At 41.6% G+C, this 15,186-nt stretch overlaps 1 protein-coding gene across 2 annotated transcripts in view; it reads left to right on the top strand.

The window, feature by feature from the left end:
* Positions 1-3,190: 3,190 nt before the first annotated feature.
* The window catches only part of arid5a (AT-rich interaction domain 5A), a 41,085-nt gene continuing 29,089 nt past the window's right edge, over positions 3,191-15,186 (top strand). For both annotated transcript variants that reach the window (XM_062961063.1, XM_062961064.1), the window contains exon 1: positions 3,191-3,312. In XM_062961063.1, the coding sequence (XP_062817133.1) occupies positions 3,309-3,312 (4 nt within the window). In that variant the 5' untranslated portion in view covers positions 3,191-3,308. The remainder of the gene's footprint in view (positions 3,313-15,186) is intronic.

Below are 15,186 nucleotides of genomic sequence, written 5' to 3' on the forward strand. Positions count from 1 at the left end.
CCAGGAATGGTGGGAGTTGAAGTCCAAAACACCTGGAGAGCCCAACTTTGCCCATGCCTACTGTGAAAGTGGTGAGGATAGAGGACACTGTTTATGTTGGATTAGTGAGACTCTACTGTATATTTGTAATCTTATATTATCTGCCTGGAACTGCCCCTTCTACACTGCTGTATAAAATGCACACTGAAGTGGATTATCTGGCAGTGTGGAGTCAAGATAATCCAGTTCAAAGCAGATAATATAAGATTCTAAATGAGTCTACACTGCCATATAATCCAGTTAAAATCAGATAATCTGTATCTTATAGGCAGTGTGGAAGAGGCCTGAGGCCTAACTGTGCCTGTCTCCTGGACTGAGTAGGTTGCTAGGAGACCAAGTGGGCGGAGCTTAGCCCTCTAAACTGGCAGCAATTGGATAAAAACAATTATTGCTCTCCCTCTAATTAGGACTTTGTTTTTCTTTTCTTTTTGTTGTATCAACCTAGAGGCGTGGATGATGGGTTGTGTTGTCAAATTTTGAGGTTGGGAGGCCTGTAGTTTTGTTGTTTTGTGGGTCGCCGTGATGCCATCACTCTTTTATATATATAGACTAGCTGTGCCTGGCCACGCGTTGCTGTGGTATTGGCTAAAAACTGTTGTGGAATTTTTATTTGATGTTAATTGTATATTTAAATTAATTTTATTGTTAACTTATCTTTTTATTTATTATATTTTATTATTTTCTTTTATTATTTTTAGTTATTTTGTATTATAGTATTTTATTGTATTAATTTTTTTAGTGTTTTTAATTATTTTTAGTGTTTTTAATTATTTTTATTGCATTATTTGTATGTACAGTAGAGTCTCACTTATCCAAGCTAAACGGGCCAGCAGAAGCTTGGATAAGCGAATATCTTGGATAATAAGGAAGGATTAAGGAAAAACCTATTAAACATCAAATTAGGTTATGATTTTACAAATTAAGCACCAAAACATCATGTTATACAACACATTTGACAGAAAAGGTAGTTCAATACGCGGTAATGTTATGTTGTATTTACTGTATTTACGAATTTAGCACCAAAATATCACAATATATTGAAAACATTGACTACAAAAATGGCTTGGATTATCCAGAGGCTTGGATAAGCGAGGCTTGGATTAGTGAGACTCTACTGTATTTTATTTTTTATTGTTTTATTATTATTTGTTTGTATTATTATTTGTATGTATTATATTTTATGATTTGATTATATTATTTTTATTTATGTTTTTTTTAATTGTATTATTGTATTTTATTTTTATGGGGTTTTTTTTGTATTTTTTTTTTGTCTTTGTATTGGGTTGTTCTGAGTTCTGTGGTCTGTCTGGTCATGTTTGAAATGTATTCTCTCTTGATGTTTCTAACGGGCAGCAATTGGATAAAAACAATTATTCCTTTTTTTCTAATTAGGAGTTTATTTTTCTTTTCTTTTTGTTGTCGGCACCTAGGGGCAAGGATTTTGGGTCGTGTTGCCAAGTTTCGTGTGTTTGGGTCATGTAGTTGCATTGTTGTGCATCTTTGCCGGTTTTTTCGGTTTTGTGGCTCCGGTTTGTGTTTTTGTGGTGTGGTTGTGTTGTAAGAACCATGAAGCAAGGCTTTTGCGTTGTGTTGCCAAGTTTCGTATTTCTGGGGCGTTTAGTTGTGTTGTTATAGTCACGGCGCAAACAACTTTACCCTTTTATTCCTTTTTTTCTAATTAGGAGTTTATTTTTCTTTTCTTTTTGTTGTCGGCACCTAGGGGCAAGGATTTTGGGTCGTGTTGCCGAGTTTCGTGTGTTTGGGTCATGTAGTTGCATTGTTGTGCATCTTTGCCGGTTTTTTTCGGTTTTGTGACTCCGGTTTGTGTTTTTGTGGTGTGGTTGTGTTGTAAGCACCGTGAGGCAAGGCTTTTGCGTTGTGTTGCCAAGTTTCGTATTTCTGGGGCGTTTAGTTGTGTTGTTATAGTCACGGCGCAAACAACTTTACCCTTTTATTCCTTTTTTTCTAATTAGGAGTTTATTTTTCTTTTCTTTTTGTTGTCGGCACCTAGGGGCAAGGATTTTGGGTCGTGTTGCCGAGTTTCGTGTGTTTGGGTCATGTAGTTGCATTGTTGTGCATCTTTGCCGGGTTTTTTCGGTTTTGTGACTCCGGTTTGTGTTTTTGTGGTGTGGTTGTGTTGTAAGCACCGTGAGGCAAGGCTTTTGCGTTGTGTTGCCAAGTTTTGTATTTCTGGGGCGTTTAGTTGTGTTGTTATAGTCACGGCGCAAACAACTTTACCCTTTTATTCCTTTTTTTCTAATTAGGAGTTTATTTTTCTTTTCTTTTTGTTGTCGGCACCTAGGGGCAAGGATTTTGGGTCGTGTTGCCGAGTTTCGTGTGTTTGGGTCATGTAGTTGCATTGTTGTGCATCTTTGCCGGGTTTTTTCGGTTTTGTGACTCCGGTTTGTGTTTTTGTGGTGTGGTTGTGTTGTAAGCACCGTGAGGCAAGGCTTTTGCGTTGTGTTGCCAAGTTTTGTATTTCTGGGGCGTTTAGTTGTGTTGTTATAGTCACGGCGCAAACAACTTTACCCTTTTATTCCTTTTTTTCTAATTAGGAGTTTATTTTTCTTTTCTTTTTGTTGTCGGCACCTAGGGGCAAGGATTTTGGGTCGTGTTGCCGAGTTTCGTGTGTTTGGGTCATGTAGTTGCATTGTTGTGCATCTTTGCCGGGTTTTTTTCGGTTTTGTGACTCCGGTTTGTGTTTTTGTGGTGTGGTTGTGTTGTAAGCACCGTGAGGCAAGGCTTTTGCGTTGTGTTGCCAAGTTTCGTATTTCTGGGGCGTTTAGTTGTGTTGTTATAATCACGGCGCAAACAACTTTACCCTTTTATATATATAGATATAAAGTATGGCTTTAAAAAAGACACTTTTTCCCCATGCTCTCCTTTGGCAAAAAATTTTTAAAACCTTCTCCAAACTGAGACTTTTTCTGTTTCAGAGGCCAAACTTCCTTGCCAAAGACAACCCTCTCAAACGCATTGAGTTCTTGCAAGACCCACACTCCCAGAAAGTGGCATGGGTCTCCTAGAGGAACTACACTTCCCAGCATCCCTCAGCCTTTCATGGGCGGGGAAAACAGTCTCTCTTTTGAGTGACAGTCTCTTCCACGAATGGGAAGCGCACGCCGGGCTTTGGAGGCTTTGGAGGCTCAGCCCAGCCCAGGCGCTGCGGGGAGCCGCTCCGTTCCCTGCTCAGTCGGGACCGGGAAGGGCTCGGGGTCGGATGGGAGCCGTGGAGAGGATCGTCCTGGGTTGGATCTAAGCTCCAGGAGATGGGTGAGCCAATCCGCTTGCAAAAAGCGGTGTTTTTCGGGTTTGGATTTCGAGGTTCCCGTGCGCCTTCGCCGTGCGCCCTCGCCGTGCGCTTTTACGCACGGAGTTTGGGAACTTGTTTTTGGCAGCCTAGAAAGCCTAGAAGCGGGGAAAATGTACGGTGTGGAGCCAGACTTGTACCCAATCGTTTCCTGCGTTGACACGCATCTTTGGTCTCGTCTGTGTCTGCTCCAAAGTTGGGGAAAGTTCCTATCTATCCGAGCGCGCGTGTTGGAAAGCTTTGCCGCGCCGAGGAAGGGTTGCGTTTGCTTGGTATTCTCGGCATGCCTCTTGGCTCCCTTCCTGTCGAATTAACCAGGATTGGCATCGCTTTAAGGCCATGAAAGCCAGGGATGTGTAGTTTCACAATGTCTTCATCTGCCAAGGAGTGCTAGTGCCAGATTCCAAATCTCAGGATTCTGTGCCATTGAGCCAAAATGATGCCAAAACTGAACTCATTCCACTGTGTATTATTATTATGTTTATTATTATAATTATATTTATTTATACCCAGCTTTATCTCTCCCGAAGGAAAGCTTGGGATGTGTAGTTTCACAATGTCTTCATCCGCCAAGGATTGCTAGTGCCAGATTCCAATGCTTAAGATTACGTGCCATTGAGCCAAAATGATGCCAAAACTGAACTCATTCCACTGTGTATTATTATTATGTTTATTATTATAATTATATTTATTTATACCCTGCTTTATCTCTCCCGAAGGAGACTTTAAGGCCAGGAAAGCCTGGGATGTGTAGTTTCACAAGGTCTTCATCCACCAAAGAGTGCTAGTGCCAGATTCCAATGCTCAGGATCCCATGCCATTGAGCCAAAAGGCACTCAAAGGGATGCCAAAACTGCACTGTGTATTATTATTATGTTTATTATTATAATTATATTTACAGTAGAGTCTCACTTATCCAAGCTAAACGGGCCGGCAGAACCTTGGATAAGCGAATATCTTGGATAGTAAGGAGGGATTAAAGAAAAGCCTATTAAACATCAAATTAAGTCATGCCCAACTCTGGGGGTTGGTGTTCATCTCCATTTCTAAGCCGAAGAGCCGGCGTTGTCCGTAGAAACCTCCAAGGTCATGTGGCCAGCATGACTGCATGGAGCGCCAATGTTACCTTCCCGCCGGAGCGGTACCTATTGATCTACTCACATTGGCATGTTGGCAGGAGCTGGAGCTAACAGCAGGCGTCTTCTGTTTAATCTTTGTTTTGTGTATTTTAATAGGTATTTTGTGGAATTTTAAAAGCACGTTTTTAGATGAATAGGTGTGTTGGCAATGTAACCCGCCCCGAACCCTGCAAAGAGGTGGTCAAGAAATAAACATTATTATTATTATTATTAATAATAATAATAATAATAATAGCCATGGTGGCATAATGGGTTAAACCCTTGTGCCGGCTGAACTGCTGACCTGAAGTTGCCAGTTCGAATCCACAAGATGGGGTGAGCTCCCGTCTGTCAGCTCTAGCTTGCGGGGACATGAGAGAAGCCTCCCAGCTAACACAGCCGGGCGTCCCCTGAGCAGTCTCTGTAGACGGCCAATTCTCTTGCACCAGAAGCGACTTGCAGTATGTTCTCAAGCTGCTTCTGATACAATTAAACCCCCACATATATCCTTTAACAGCTAATAGTAGATGCAGTGAGTATTGAAAGCCAGAGTAAATCCAATTATATCAAAGAATGAATGGTGTAATAATGACTTAATCGGGGTTACAGGCTCCATCTTAAATTACAGTCTTACGTCAACTGTTCACATTGTCATCCAGGCATTGCTCACAACTTCATGACACGTCTTTACTATCAGAGTATGTCATCATGATGACAGGGTTTACATTTGTGGGAAAATGGCCAAATATATACAATTCTCCCCCAGAATTATAATTTGTATTCGCTTTGTGTATATATGTATGTTTACATTATATGTCTTCGCTTTCTCTGCAAGTCACCCATGGATCTGGGTTGCTGTGAGTTTTCTGGGCTGTCTGGCTTTGTTCCAGAAGCATTCTCTCCTGATGTTTCGCCCACATCTATGGCAGACTGTGAGGTCTGTTGGAAACTAGGCAAGTGGGGTTTATATATGTGGAACAGATCACACTTGCCTCAAACAGATAAAAGAGTTCTTTCTCTCGCCCTGGACGTTATTAACCCCACTTGCCTAGTTTCCAAGAGACCTCACAACATATTGTCGAAGGATTTCATGGCCAAAATCGCAGGGTTGTTGTATGTTTTTCAGGCTGTATGGCCATGTTCCAGAAGCATTCTCTCCTGATGTTTCACGCACATCTACGGCAGGTATACCTAACAACGTCTAAGGATGCCTGCCATAGATGTGGGCGAAACGTCAGGAGAGAATGCTTCTGGAACATGGCCAGACAGCCCAAAAAACACACAAGACCTCACAATGTCTGAGGATGCCTACCATAGATAGATGTGGGCGAAACATCAGGAGAGAATGCTTCTGGAACATGGCCAAACAGCCCGGAAAACACGCAAGACCTCACAACGTCTGAGGATGCCCACCATAGATAGATGTGGGTGAAACATCAGGAGAGAATGCTTCTGGAACATGGCCAGACAGTCCAGAAAACACACAAGACTTCACAATGTCTGAGGATGTCCACCATAGATAGATGCGGGAAAAACGTCAGGAGAGAATGCTTCTGGAACATGGCCGTACAGCCCAAAAAGACTTCAATGTCTGAGGATATCCAACATAGATGTGGGTGAAACATCAGGAGAGAGTGCTTCTGGAGCATGGCCAGACAGCCTGGAAAACACACAAGACTTCACAATGTCTGAGGATGTCCACCATAGATAGATGCGGGAAAAACGTCAGGAGAGAATGCTTCTGGAACATGGCCGTACAGCCCAAAATGACTTCAATGTCTGAGGATATCCAACATAGATGTGGGTGAAACATCAGGAGAGAGTGCTTCTGGAGCATGGCCAGACAGCCTGGAAAACACACAAGACTTCACAATGTCTGAGGATGTCCACCATAGATAGATGCGGGAAAAACGTCAGGAGAGAATGCTTCTGGAACATGGCCGTACAGCCCAAAAAGACTTCAATGTCTGAGGATGTCCAACATAGATGTGGGTGAAACATCAGGAGAGAGTGCTTCTGGAGCATGGCCAGACAGCCTGGAAAACACACAGACCTCACAATGTCTGAGGATGCCTACCATAGATAGATGTGGGCGAAACGTCAGGAGAGAATGCTTCTGGAACATGGCCAGATAACTCACAGCAACCCAAACATAAATTTCCCCTTGAGGAAGTCAAGGCTTTCGATGGAAGGAAAGAGAAAGAATAAGTCAACCGTTGTGATTTTGTTTTTTCTTTCCTCCTCGGAAAGAAACAACAACAACAACAAACCACCGCCTCTGTCTTGATGCAAATTCAGTGTCTTTGTGGTCTTTTTTGTTTTGTTTGTTTGTTTGTTTTTGTCCCTTGTTTTGTGTGTAGCTCAGCAGATCAAGCGTTTGGCAAAGATGATGAGGCTGCGCTTGGAGGTGTCAGAGTCCCTGAGTTTGCATTTCTGGGCAGGTGGAGAAAAACATGGCACAGAAAACCTCCAAGCCATTGAAAAACAGAACTTTTTCCCCCCGCTTTGGTTTGAATGTGTGTTTTTAAAGCAAAACAAGCCCTCTCCCCCTTGGCCTCCCTCCCTTGCACACTTTGGTATCCGGAACATGATGTCTTTCCCTGCCAATCCTGTGATCGGATCTCTTTACAACGCTGCCAGAAAGTGACTCCGACTTTCTCAGAAGTTTTCTCTTTGTGTTTGTTTCTCAGGACTTGAAAAAAGGCACATTCTTCTCAACTCCCCCCAGAAGTTTTTCTTTTCTTTCTGGTAATGTTGATCTTATCTCTCTTACTCCCCCCTACCACACCCACTTCCAATTTAGTAAATTTCAGCACTCTTTTTCTGATTTTGTCATCCTCCTTCCTGTTGCGGTTTTTCAGAAAAAGAAATCAACCTCTTCTTGCTGGCTGTTTTCTCAGCAAAGTTCTTGTGTCAGCCTTTCGCCAGAGCTGAGCTTTCCAAATAAAGACCCACGGATGGATTTCTGACCCCACAGTAATAATAATAATAACAACAAAAACCAGTGCAAGAAAGCCACACTACAAACTAGAGCTGACAGCTGGCATTTGGAAACAATAGACATTGACAAAATCACAATCTGCCAACTGCAAAAGGCCACCCGACTGGGATCTGCACGCATCATCCGAAAATACATCACACAGTCCTAGACACTTGGGAAGTGTTCGACTTGTGATTTTGTGATATGAAATCCAGCATATCTATCTTTTTTGCTGTGTCATAATAAAATAACAACAACAACAACAATAATAATACATCACACTGCTGCTGCTCAGTCGTTTAATACATCACACAGTCCTAAACATTTGGGAAGTTTTCAACTTGTGATTTTTGATATGAAATCCAGCATATACATCTTGTTTGCTGTGTCATACTCTGTCTTTGTGTCAGTAATAATAGTAATATTAATTTGGGAAGTGTTCAACTTGTGATTCCTGTATCACACTCTGTCTTTGTGTCCAAATATTATTATTATTAATATTAATAATAATAATAATTTTATTATTATGACACAGCAAACAAAAGTGAATATCTTGGATAATAAGGAGGGATTAAGAAAAAGCCTATTAAGCATCAAATTAGGTTACTATTTTACAAACTAAGCACCAAAACATCATGTTATACAACAAATTTGACAGAAAAAGTAGTTCAAGACGCAGTAATGTTACATTGTAAGGTCTGTTGGAAGCAAGTGGGGTTTATATCATGACTTGTTAATCGTTTTTAAATGCATTCTTTGATGTCTTAACTATTGATTTTATGATATTATATGATTGCATGATATGTGAGCCGCTCTGAGTTCCTGTTGAGGAGATGGAGGCGGCATACAAAAATATAATAATAATAATAATAATAATAATTATTATTATTATTATTATTTCCGTGCTGTATGGCCATGTTCCAGAAGCATTTTCTCCTGATGTTTTGCTCATATCAATAGCAGGCATCTCTGAGGATGCCTTGTGACTTGAAGGTTGGGTTGCTGACTTGAAAGCTGCCAGGTTCGAATCCAACCCAGGGAGAGTGTGGATGAGCTCCCTCTGTCAGCTCCAGCTCCATGCGGGGACATGAGGGAAGGCTCCCACAAGGATGGTCAAAACATCAAAACATCTGGGCAATGTCCTTGCAGACGGGAAATTCTCACACCAGAAGTGACTTGCAGTTTCTCAAGTCGCTCCTGACACGAAAAAAAAATATCTCTGAGAATGCCTGCCATAGATGTGGGTGAAACGTCAGGAGAGAATGCTTCTGGAACATGGCCAGACAGTCCGCAAAATGCACAACCCAATAATAATAATTCTAATAATAATAAAAAGAGAACTAAGGTGGCAAACAACAATTTAAAAACCTATTAATATACCAATATGTTCCCATAGTTTTCCATAGGACATAATACTCCTGTCCCGTCTCACTTTTGTGCCCACTCAAGGGTTAATTCCCCAAATATTCCGGATTGAATGAAGTGTGTGTACATTTCGGGTTCCATTGTGCTCTGTCATTTCCTGAAAGTGGCTTGGCCCACATTCTTGGAAGATGCAAACAGCTTTGCTGCTTCCTCATGAGTCAAGAAATAGTTTTGGAAACAGTTGATCCTTCTCACCCTCTTAATTCCCCCCCAGCAAACTTTTAAAAAAAATTGGGAAGCTTATCTGCTTTCTAAATGGACCACGTGTTTGGGCTTTTCTTTTTCATTTTCTTTATCAGCCCAGGAAGTCTTAAGTGCTGATAACGTTCGTTGTTCGTTATGGCATGGCTTCGTTCTGTTGGTGCAACTATCGTCTTTGGCCCTTAGCAAACTACAAATTTCAGAATTCGAATGCTATGAAATCCTGGGAGTTGTAGTTTTGCGTTGACTTTAGAGCGTTGGCGCCTTAGCAAACTACAAATCCCAGGATTCCATAGCATGGCAATCCTAGGAGTTGTAGATTTACGTGGCCTTTAGAGCATTGGTGCCTTAGCAAACTACAAATCCCAGGACTCCAATGCTGTGGGATACTGGGAGTTGTAATTTTACGTGGCCTTTAGAGAGTTGGTGCCTTAGCAAACTACAAATCCCATTATTCAAATGGTTTGTATTTTGTATCACACCTTGAGTATTTCGTGAGCTGAGCGGGAGCCAGGGCTTTTCTGAAACGCTAGCAATATTCTGGTTTGCCATGGCATTGCAATGGGGTGACCTTGGGAAAGTCACACTTTCTCAGCTTCAGAGGAAGGCAATGGCAAACCGACCTAAACAAATCTCTCCAAGGAAAAGCCGCCATCAAGTTGGGCATGACTTGGAAGTTAATGAGGAATCTCAGTGAGAAGAGCAAATAAACCAGTTCTGCAAATAATAATAATAATAATAATAAAAAAACTGGTGGGATCACAAACCTGCAAAAGTATTGGAAAATGAGCACGCAAAGATACTGTGGGACTTTCGAATCCAGACTGACAAAGTTCTGGAACACAACACACCAGACATCACAGTTGTGGAAAAGAAAAAGGTTTGGATCATTGATGTTGCCATCCCAGGTGACAGTCGCATTGACAAAAACAACAGGAAAAACTCAGGACCTCAGGATTGAACTTCAAAGACTCTGGCAGAAACCAGTGCAGGTGGTCCCGGTGGTGATCGGTGCATTGGGTGCCGTGCCAAAAGATCTCAGCCGGCATTTGGAAACAATAGACATTGACAAAATTACGATCTGCCAACTGCAAAAGGCCACCCGACTGGGATCTGCACGCATCATCTGAAAATACATCACACAGTCCTAGGCACTTGGGAAGTGTTCGACTTGTGATTTTGTGATACGAAATCCAGCATATCTATCTTGTTTGCTGGGTCATACAATAAAATAATAATAATAACAACTTTATTTATATCCCGCCACCATCTCCCATACAGACTCGAGGAGACTCACAAAATACTCAAGGTGCGATACAAAAGGTGCCACTGTCTCAGCCACCCATCGATTTTGGAGAATTTGGGATATTGGGAACGGGCTCAAGGCTGTGGAATGCTGGGACTTGTAGTTTGGCACTTTGGAAAGGAGGCTCCAGAGTCGAGACTTTGCCACAAACTACAACTCCCAGGACCCCGTAGCCTTGTGCCAAGGCACTTCAAGCGGTGCCAAATTGTTCATTGGAGAACAAAACACCGCATGACTTCATCGCTTTGTCGGATGTCGATGATTCAGCCCCAAGTTAGGAAACTGAAGTGTGGGATTTCTCTTTAACTCGCTGTGCGTCTTTCGTCTTTCCTGGCATTGATGGTTTTATTTCCTCATTTCATGCCGCGATGCGCTGGCACGCTGATGCCTCTTCGTGGGGCTTTCTTGTGTTTTTCTGAACTGGCTTTTCTCCCTTCTCGGATCAAAAGAGTGCTTTGGTTGCTTGGTTCTGTGATTTCCTTCCAATAAAGGCAATAGATGGGTCTATTGTTTACACCAGAACATTGACTATTCGTAAATACAGTAATTACTACAGTAGAGTCTCACTTATCCAACGTTCTGGATTATCCAACGCATTTTTGTAGTCAATGTTTTCAATACATCGTGATATTTTGGTGCTAAATTCGTAAATACAGTAATTACTACATAGCATTACTGCGTATTGAACTACTTTTTTCTGTAAAATTTGTTGTATAACACGGTGTTTTGGTGCTTAATTTGTAAAATCATAACCTAATTTAATGTTTAATAGGCTTTTCCTTAATCCCTCCTTATTATCCAACATATTGGCTTATCCAACATTCTGCCGGCCTGTTTATGTTGGATAAGTGAGACTCTACTGTATGTTGAGTTGGTTGAGTCTCAATGAGATATTCATTGAAAAACTAGAGCAAAGTGTGCTATAGGAGGATGTCCTGCAAAAACAAAAATTTTGCAGTTTAATCAACTTATTAAATGATAGGACCAGTTCGGAAATGATATTTATAAGCCAGGAACAAAAATGATGCTACATAGTGTTTTTTTTGTTTTTTTTTCAGCATTTATTTTTTTTTATTGAAGTTTTACCTTATAAGATAGAGTAAATTAACATTGAAAGAGTGAGAACATTTGATTGTATAGAAAGTGGGAAAACTGAGATTTTAAAAGGATCAAAAAGGGAGAGAGAGAAAACCAAAAATCAAAAACAAAGCTAAAATGTCCATATTTAAATAAAAAAGAAAAAAAAATCTGAACAAGTGGCGATATAAAAATGCAAAGTACTTGGCAAAGAAATACACCAAAAAGCAAAAGCAAAAAGCTCACTGTTTCACAACCTGTTCACAAGCCACCAGCAATTGTGAACTGATGCTACATAGTGTTAACTCTGGCATTATAGTTATATTCAGTGCCATCGGGAACGGCTCTGGATCTCTGGCACAGGCCTTGCAGCACCTGTTCTTGCAAGAGGAGCGTTCGAATCGCCCTCGCACACACTTTGCAGCCCCGTTGTTGTGCAAAACAGCTGCTTGTGGGTCTGGCTCTCTGTGGCAAGGCTGTGGCCTCAAAGGTGGCCATTGTTTCAGGGACGGGCGCATGGGTTTGGAGGGGGAAGGAGCCAGGAATGTGCTGACCTCAACCCAATTATTTCTCCGTCCATCTGCTGCAGATGGTTTCCACCCACTGCCCTGCTTTAATGCACCTCTTTGGAACAAATAAGCAAAAAAGCATTGCAACCCGACACAAAGAGTGCATGCTTCCACACCAGGCACGGGCAAACTTCGGCCCTCCGAGTGTTTTGGACTCCAACTCCCACCATTCCCAACAGCCGATAGGAATTCTGCCCCCACCCAAGTGAAGGCTTTCATCAGGTCACCGCAGATGTTCTGTTTTTCCTCCAGACTGGACATCCCAGGGTCTCTTAATTTGCATGACCCCGCCCACTGCCTCTCCCTTAGCCCTTTCCTACCCTTTCCTATGGCACACATGTGTTTTTTTAAGTGTTTCAGAATGTTTATTTAGGTCTGAATAGAGAAAAACCAGGTATTTCATGCCATGCATAACAATTGATTTCTAACAACATAATGGGAGGCATTCTAACATGTGATTTTCTGTTCCAAACATATTCTGCTGCTTCATTTCAAATACTTCTTGCAACACATTACATTTTTACAAATGAGTTTGGTATAAAAGCAAAACAGTGTAGATGACCAAATGTAGGAGGATATCATTTATAAAACGCAGAACCAGAAAGCCACAAGTGTGGTTGCTGTGTGCCTGCATGTCATTTCTGACTTATGGCATCTCTACGATGAACTTATCAAATTGTCTTCGTGGCAGAATTACATTTAACTACTTCTAAGGCTGAAAGGCCCCATCTACAAATACCATTTCATGCATTCGAAGCTAGCTTCAAACTGCGGCAGACAGTTTGCTAGCAGACAAACTGCGGAGGGGAGGGGGTTGGGTGTTACATTCCAAAGGATCTTTTAAAATATTTAAGCATTACTTACTTTTGGTATTATGTATATTGAAATAAGACATGCATCGCTTAAATTTTGTTAATTGTTGGAATGTAATAAAAATTAAAAAAACCACAGAGTACCGATGCACATTAAGGACGTTCTTTTATGTGCTTTTGTGGGACTTTGTCGTCTATGGCACACATGTTGTGACTCAGCCTTTGTGTGACTCTGATGAGGATTCTGGGATGCAGTTTCCAGATGATGGGATTCAGGTTCAGGATGAGTTTCAAGATAACGCTGATGGGAATTATAGGATTCAGGTGCAGAGTGTTCCTGCTTTGAGAGATGAGCAGGGAGGCTTTCCCACGGGAAGAAATGATGTTGTTACTGATGATGGTTTTCAGGTGCACGAAGCAGAAAGGGAGAGCAGCTCCCAGCCTGATAACAGATCGGGCTAGTCATTTGGAATTTCGGGGGTTGATTGAAGCCTCAGAATAGCAAATAAGAGGGAGGACAAAGGGCAAAGAAATGCCTTCATGGTGTGCTATTAAAACAGTCTCCTTAGAGGGAAATCTTCCTCGCTTGAATCAAGAACCAAGTCTGCTTCCCTGTATTATCTTATAGCCTGGATGTATCCTCGTTTCTGGGACTTTGGCTTCATTTTAAGGACCTTGTTTCATGCCTAATGTTTCCATGGATTTGTTCTTACAGCCTTGCTTTTGTAACTATCTTTTGGAGCTGAACTTTTGCCTTTTATGAACTATCTTTTCCTTATTCCCTAATAAACTACAAAAGACTACGGTCTGTGTGCAACCTGTTGTCTTTAGCAAGGTGAAGCTAACCTGAGGTGCGACAACAGAGTTAACGGAGGAATTGATCAGCACCTGAACAAGAGGTTTGGGGAGAATTCACCATGATTTACAAGAGTTGTACTTGACCTACATCCAGAGCGCACTGTGAACCCAACCAACGATGGATCTGGACCAAACTTGCCATGGATGATGGGACTTGCAGTACCTTCACTGATACTGTGACCCTGACAATGGACTGGGACCAAACTTGGCACAGAGAAACCCCATGAGCAACTGAACATATTGCAGGGTTTAGTGGGCATGGACCTTGATTTCGGGAGTTATAGTTCACCTACATCCAGAGAAACTGTGACCTCCACCCACAATGGCCTGGGACCAAACTTGACACAGAAAAGCCCCATCGCTAACTGAACATACTGCAGGGTTTAGTGGGAATGGACCTTGATTTTGGGAGTTGTAGTTCACCTTTATCCAGAGAGCCCCGAACCCACGTGATGATGGATCTGGACCAAACTTGACATACAGACCCAACATGATCAACTGCGAATATTGTCAGGGTTTGGGGGTGATTGCTGTGGGAATCTGGGAGTTGTAGTTCACCCTTAGACAACACTGAACCTAGCCAACGATGGATCTGGACCAAACTCAAGTGATATTACCTAACTTTTTTTTTTTTATAATGCTTTTATTAAGTGTTTCTGTACATAGAAAGAGTGAGAACAATGGTGGTTATAGGAAAGATAGAACGAGGAAAAAAAAGGAGAAAGGTAAAAAAGAAGAATTTTTTTTAGGAGAGGCAAAAAAAGAAATAGAAAAATATATATTTGAAAAAAAAGTATTTGCCTTCCAATTCATTCCTTTCAGGCATGTTTCATATCCATCTTATATAGTTCCCGCCTTCTTTCTTTTATGTTTATAAGTATCATTATCTTACTGACTTTGCATATTAATTCTATAATTAATGGTGTTCGTTGCTTCTCTAGGAAGCCCTTGACTCTTGACCAGTCTGTTATTTTATGTCCTAATTTAATTCTTTCTGTCAGAATGTCCAGTCTCTTCAGATCGTACAAATCTTTCGCCTTTTACCTAACATCCCAAAACAAACAATGCCCGGGCACCACCGGGTCCTCAAGCTAGTAATAAATAAAATATAATCCAGTACATATTGGATAATGTGGATTCAGAAACTGGATGGCATGCCAAAGTCTTTAACTTCTCTTCCAGAGTTCTGTCTGCAATGCTGTATATTGGGAATTTGTTACTCTTCCCAAACAAGGATCCACCTGTAACGCGCCTGGAGAGGTTTTCCTTTTCCTTCTTTCCTGCCTCTTTGGATCCACCCATCGGCCTTTGGAAAGCAAGGGAGGATGAATGCCGTTCTTTCCCAGTTCTTCTCTCCCTCCTTCTTTTGTTTCCCAACGTTGTCATCATGTCCAGTAATAATCTGCTCAGAAGCCGGACTTGTTTTGGCCGCCGTTCGAGCCATGATCTCATGGCTGCGGCAAGCAATAAACCGGGAATGGACTTTCTTTA

The sequence above is a fragment of the Anolis carolinensis genome, unplaced genomic scaffold (assembly GCF_035594765.1).
Source record: "Anolis carolinensis isolate JA03-04 unplaced genomic scaffold, rAnoCar3.1.pri scaffold_8, whole genome shotgun sequence".
In the NCBI taxonomy this organism is placed as follows: domain Eukaryota; kingdom Metazoa; phylum Chordata; class Lepidosauria; order Squamata; family Dactyloidae; genus Anolis; species Anolis carolinensis.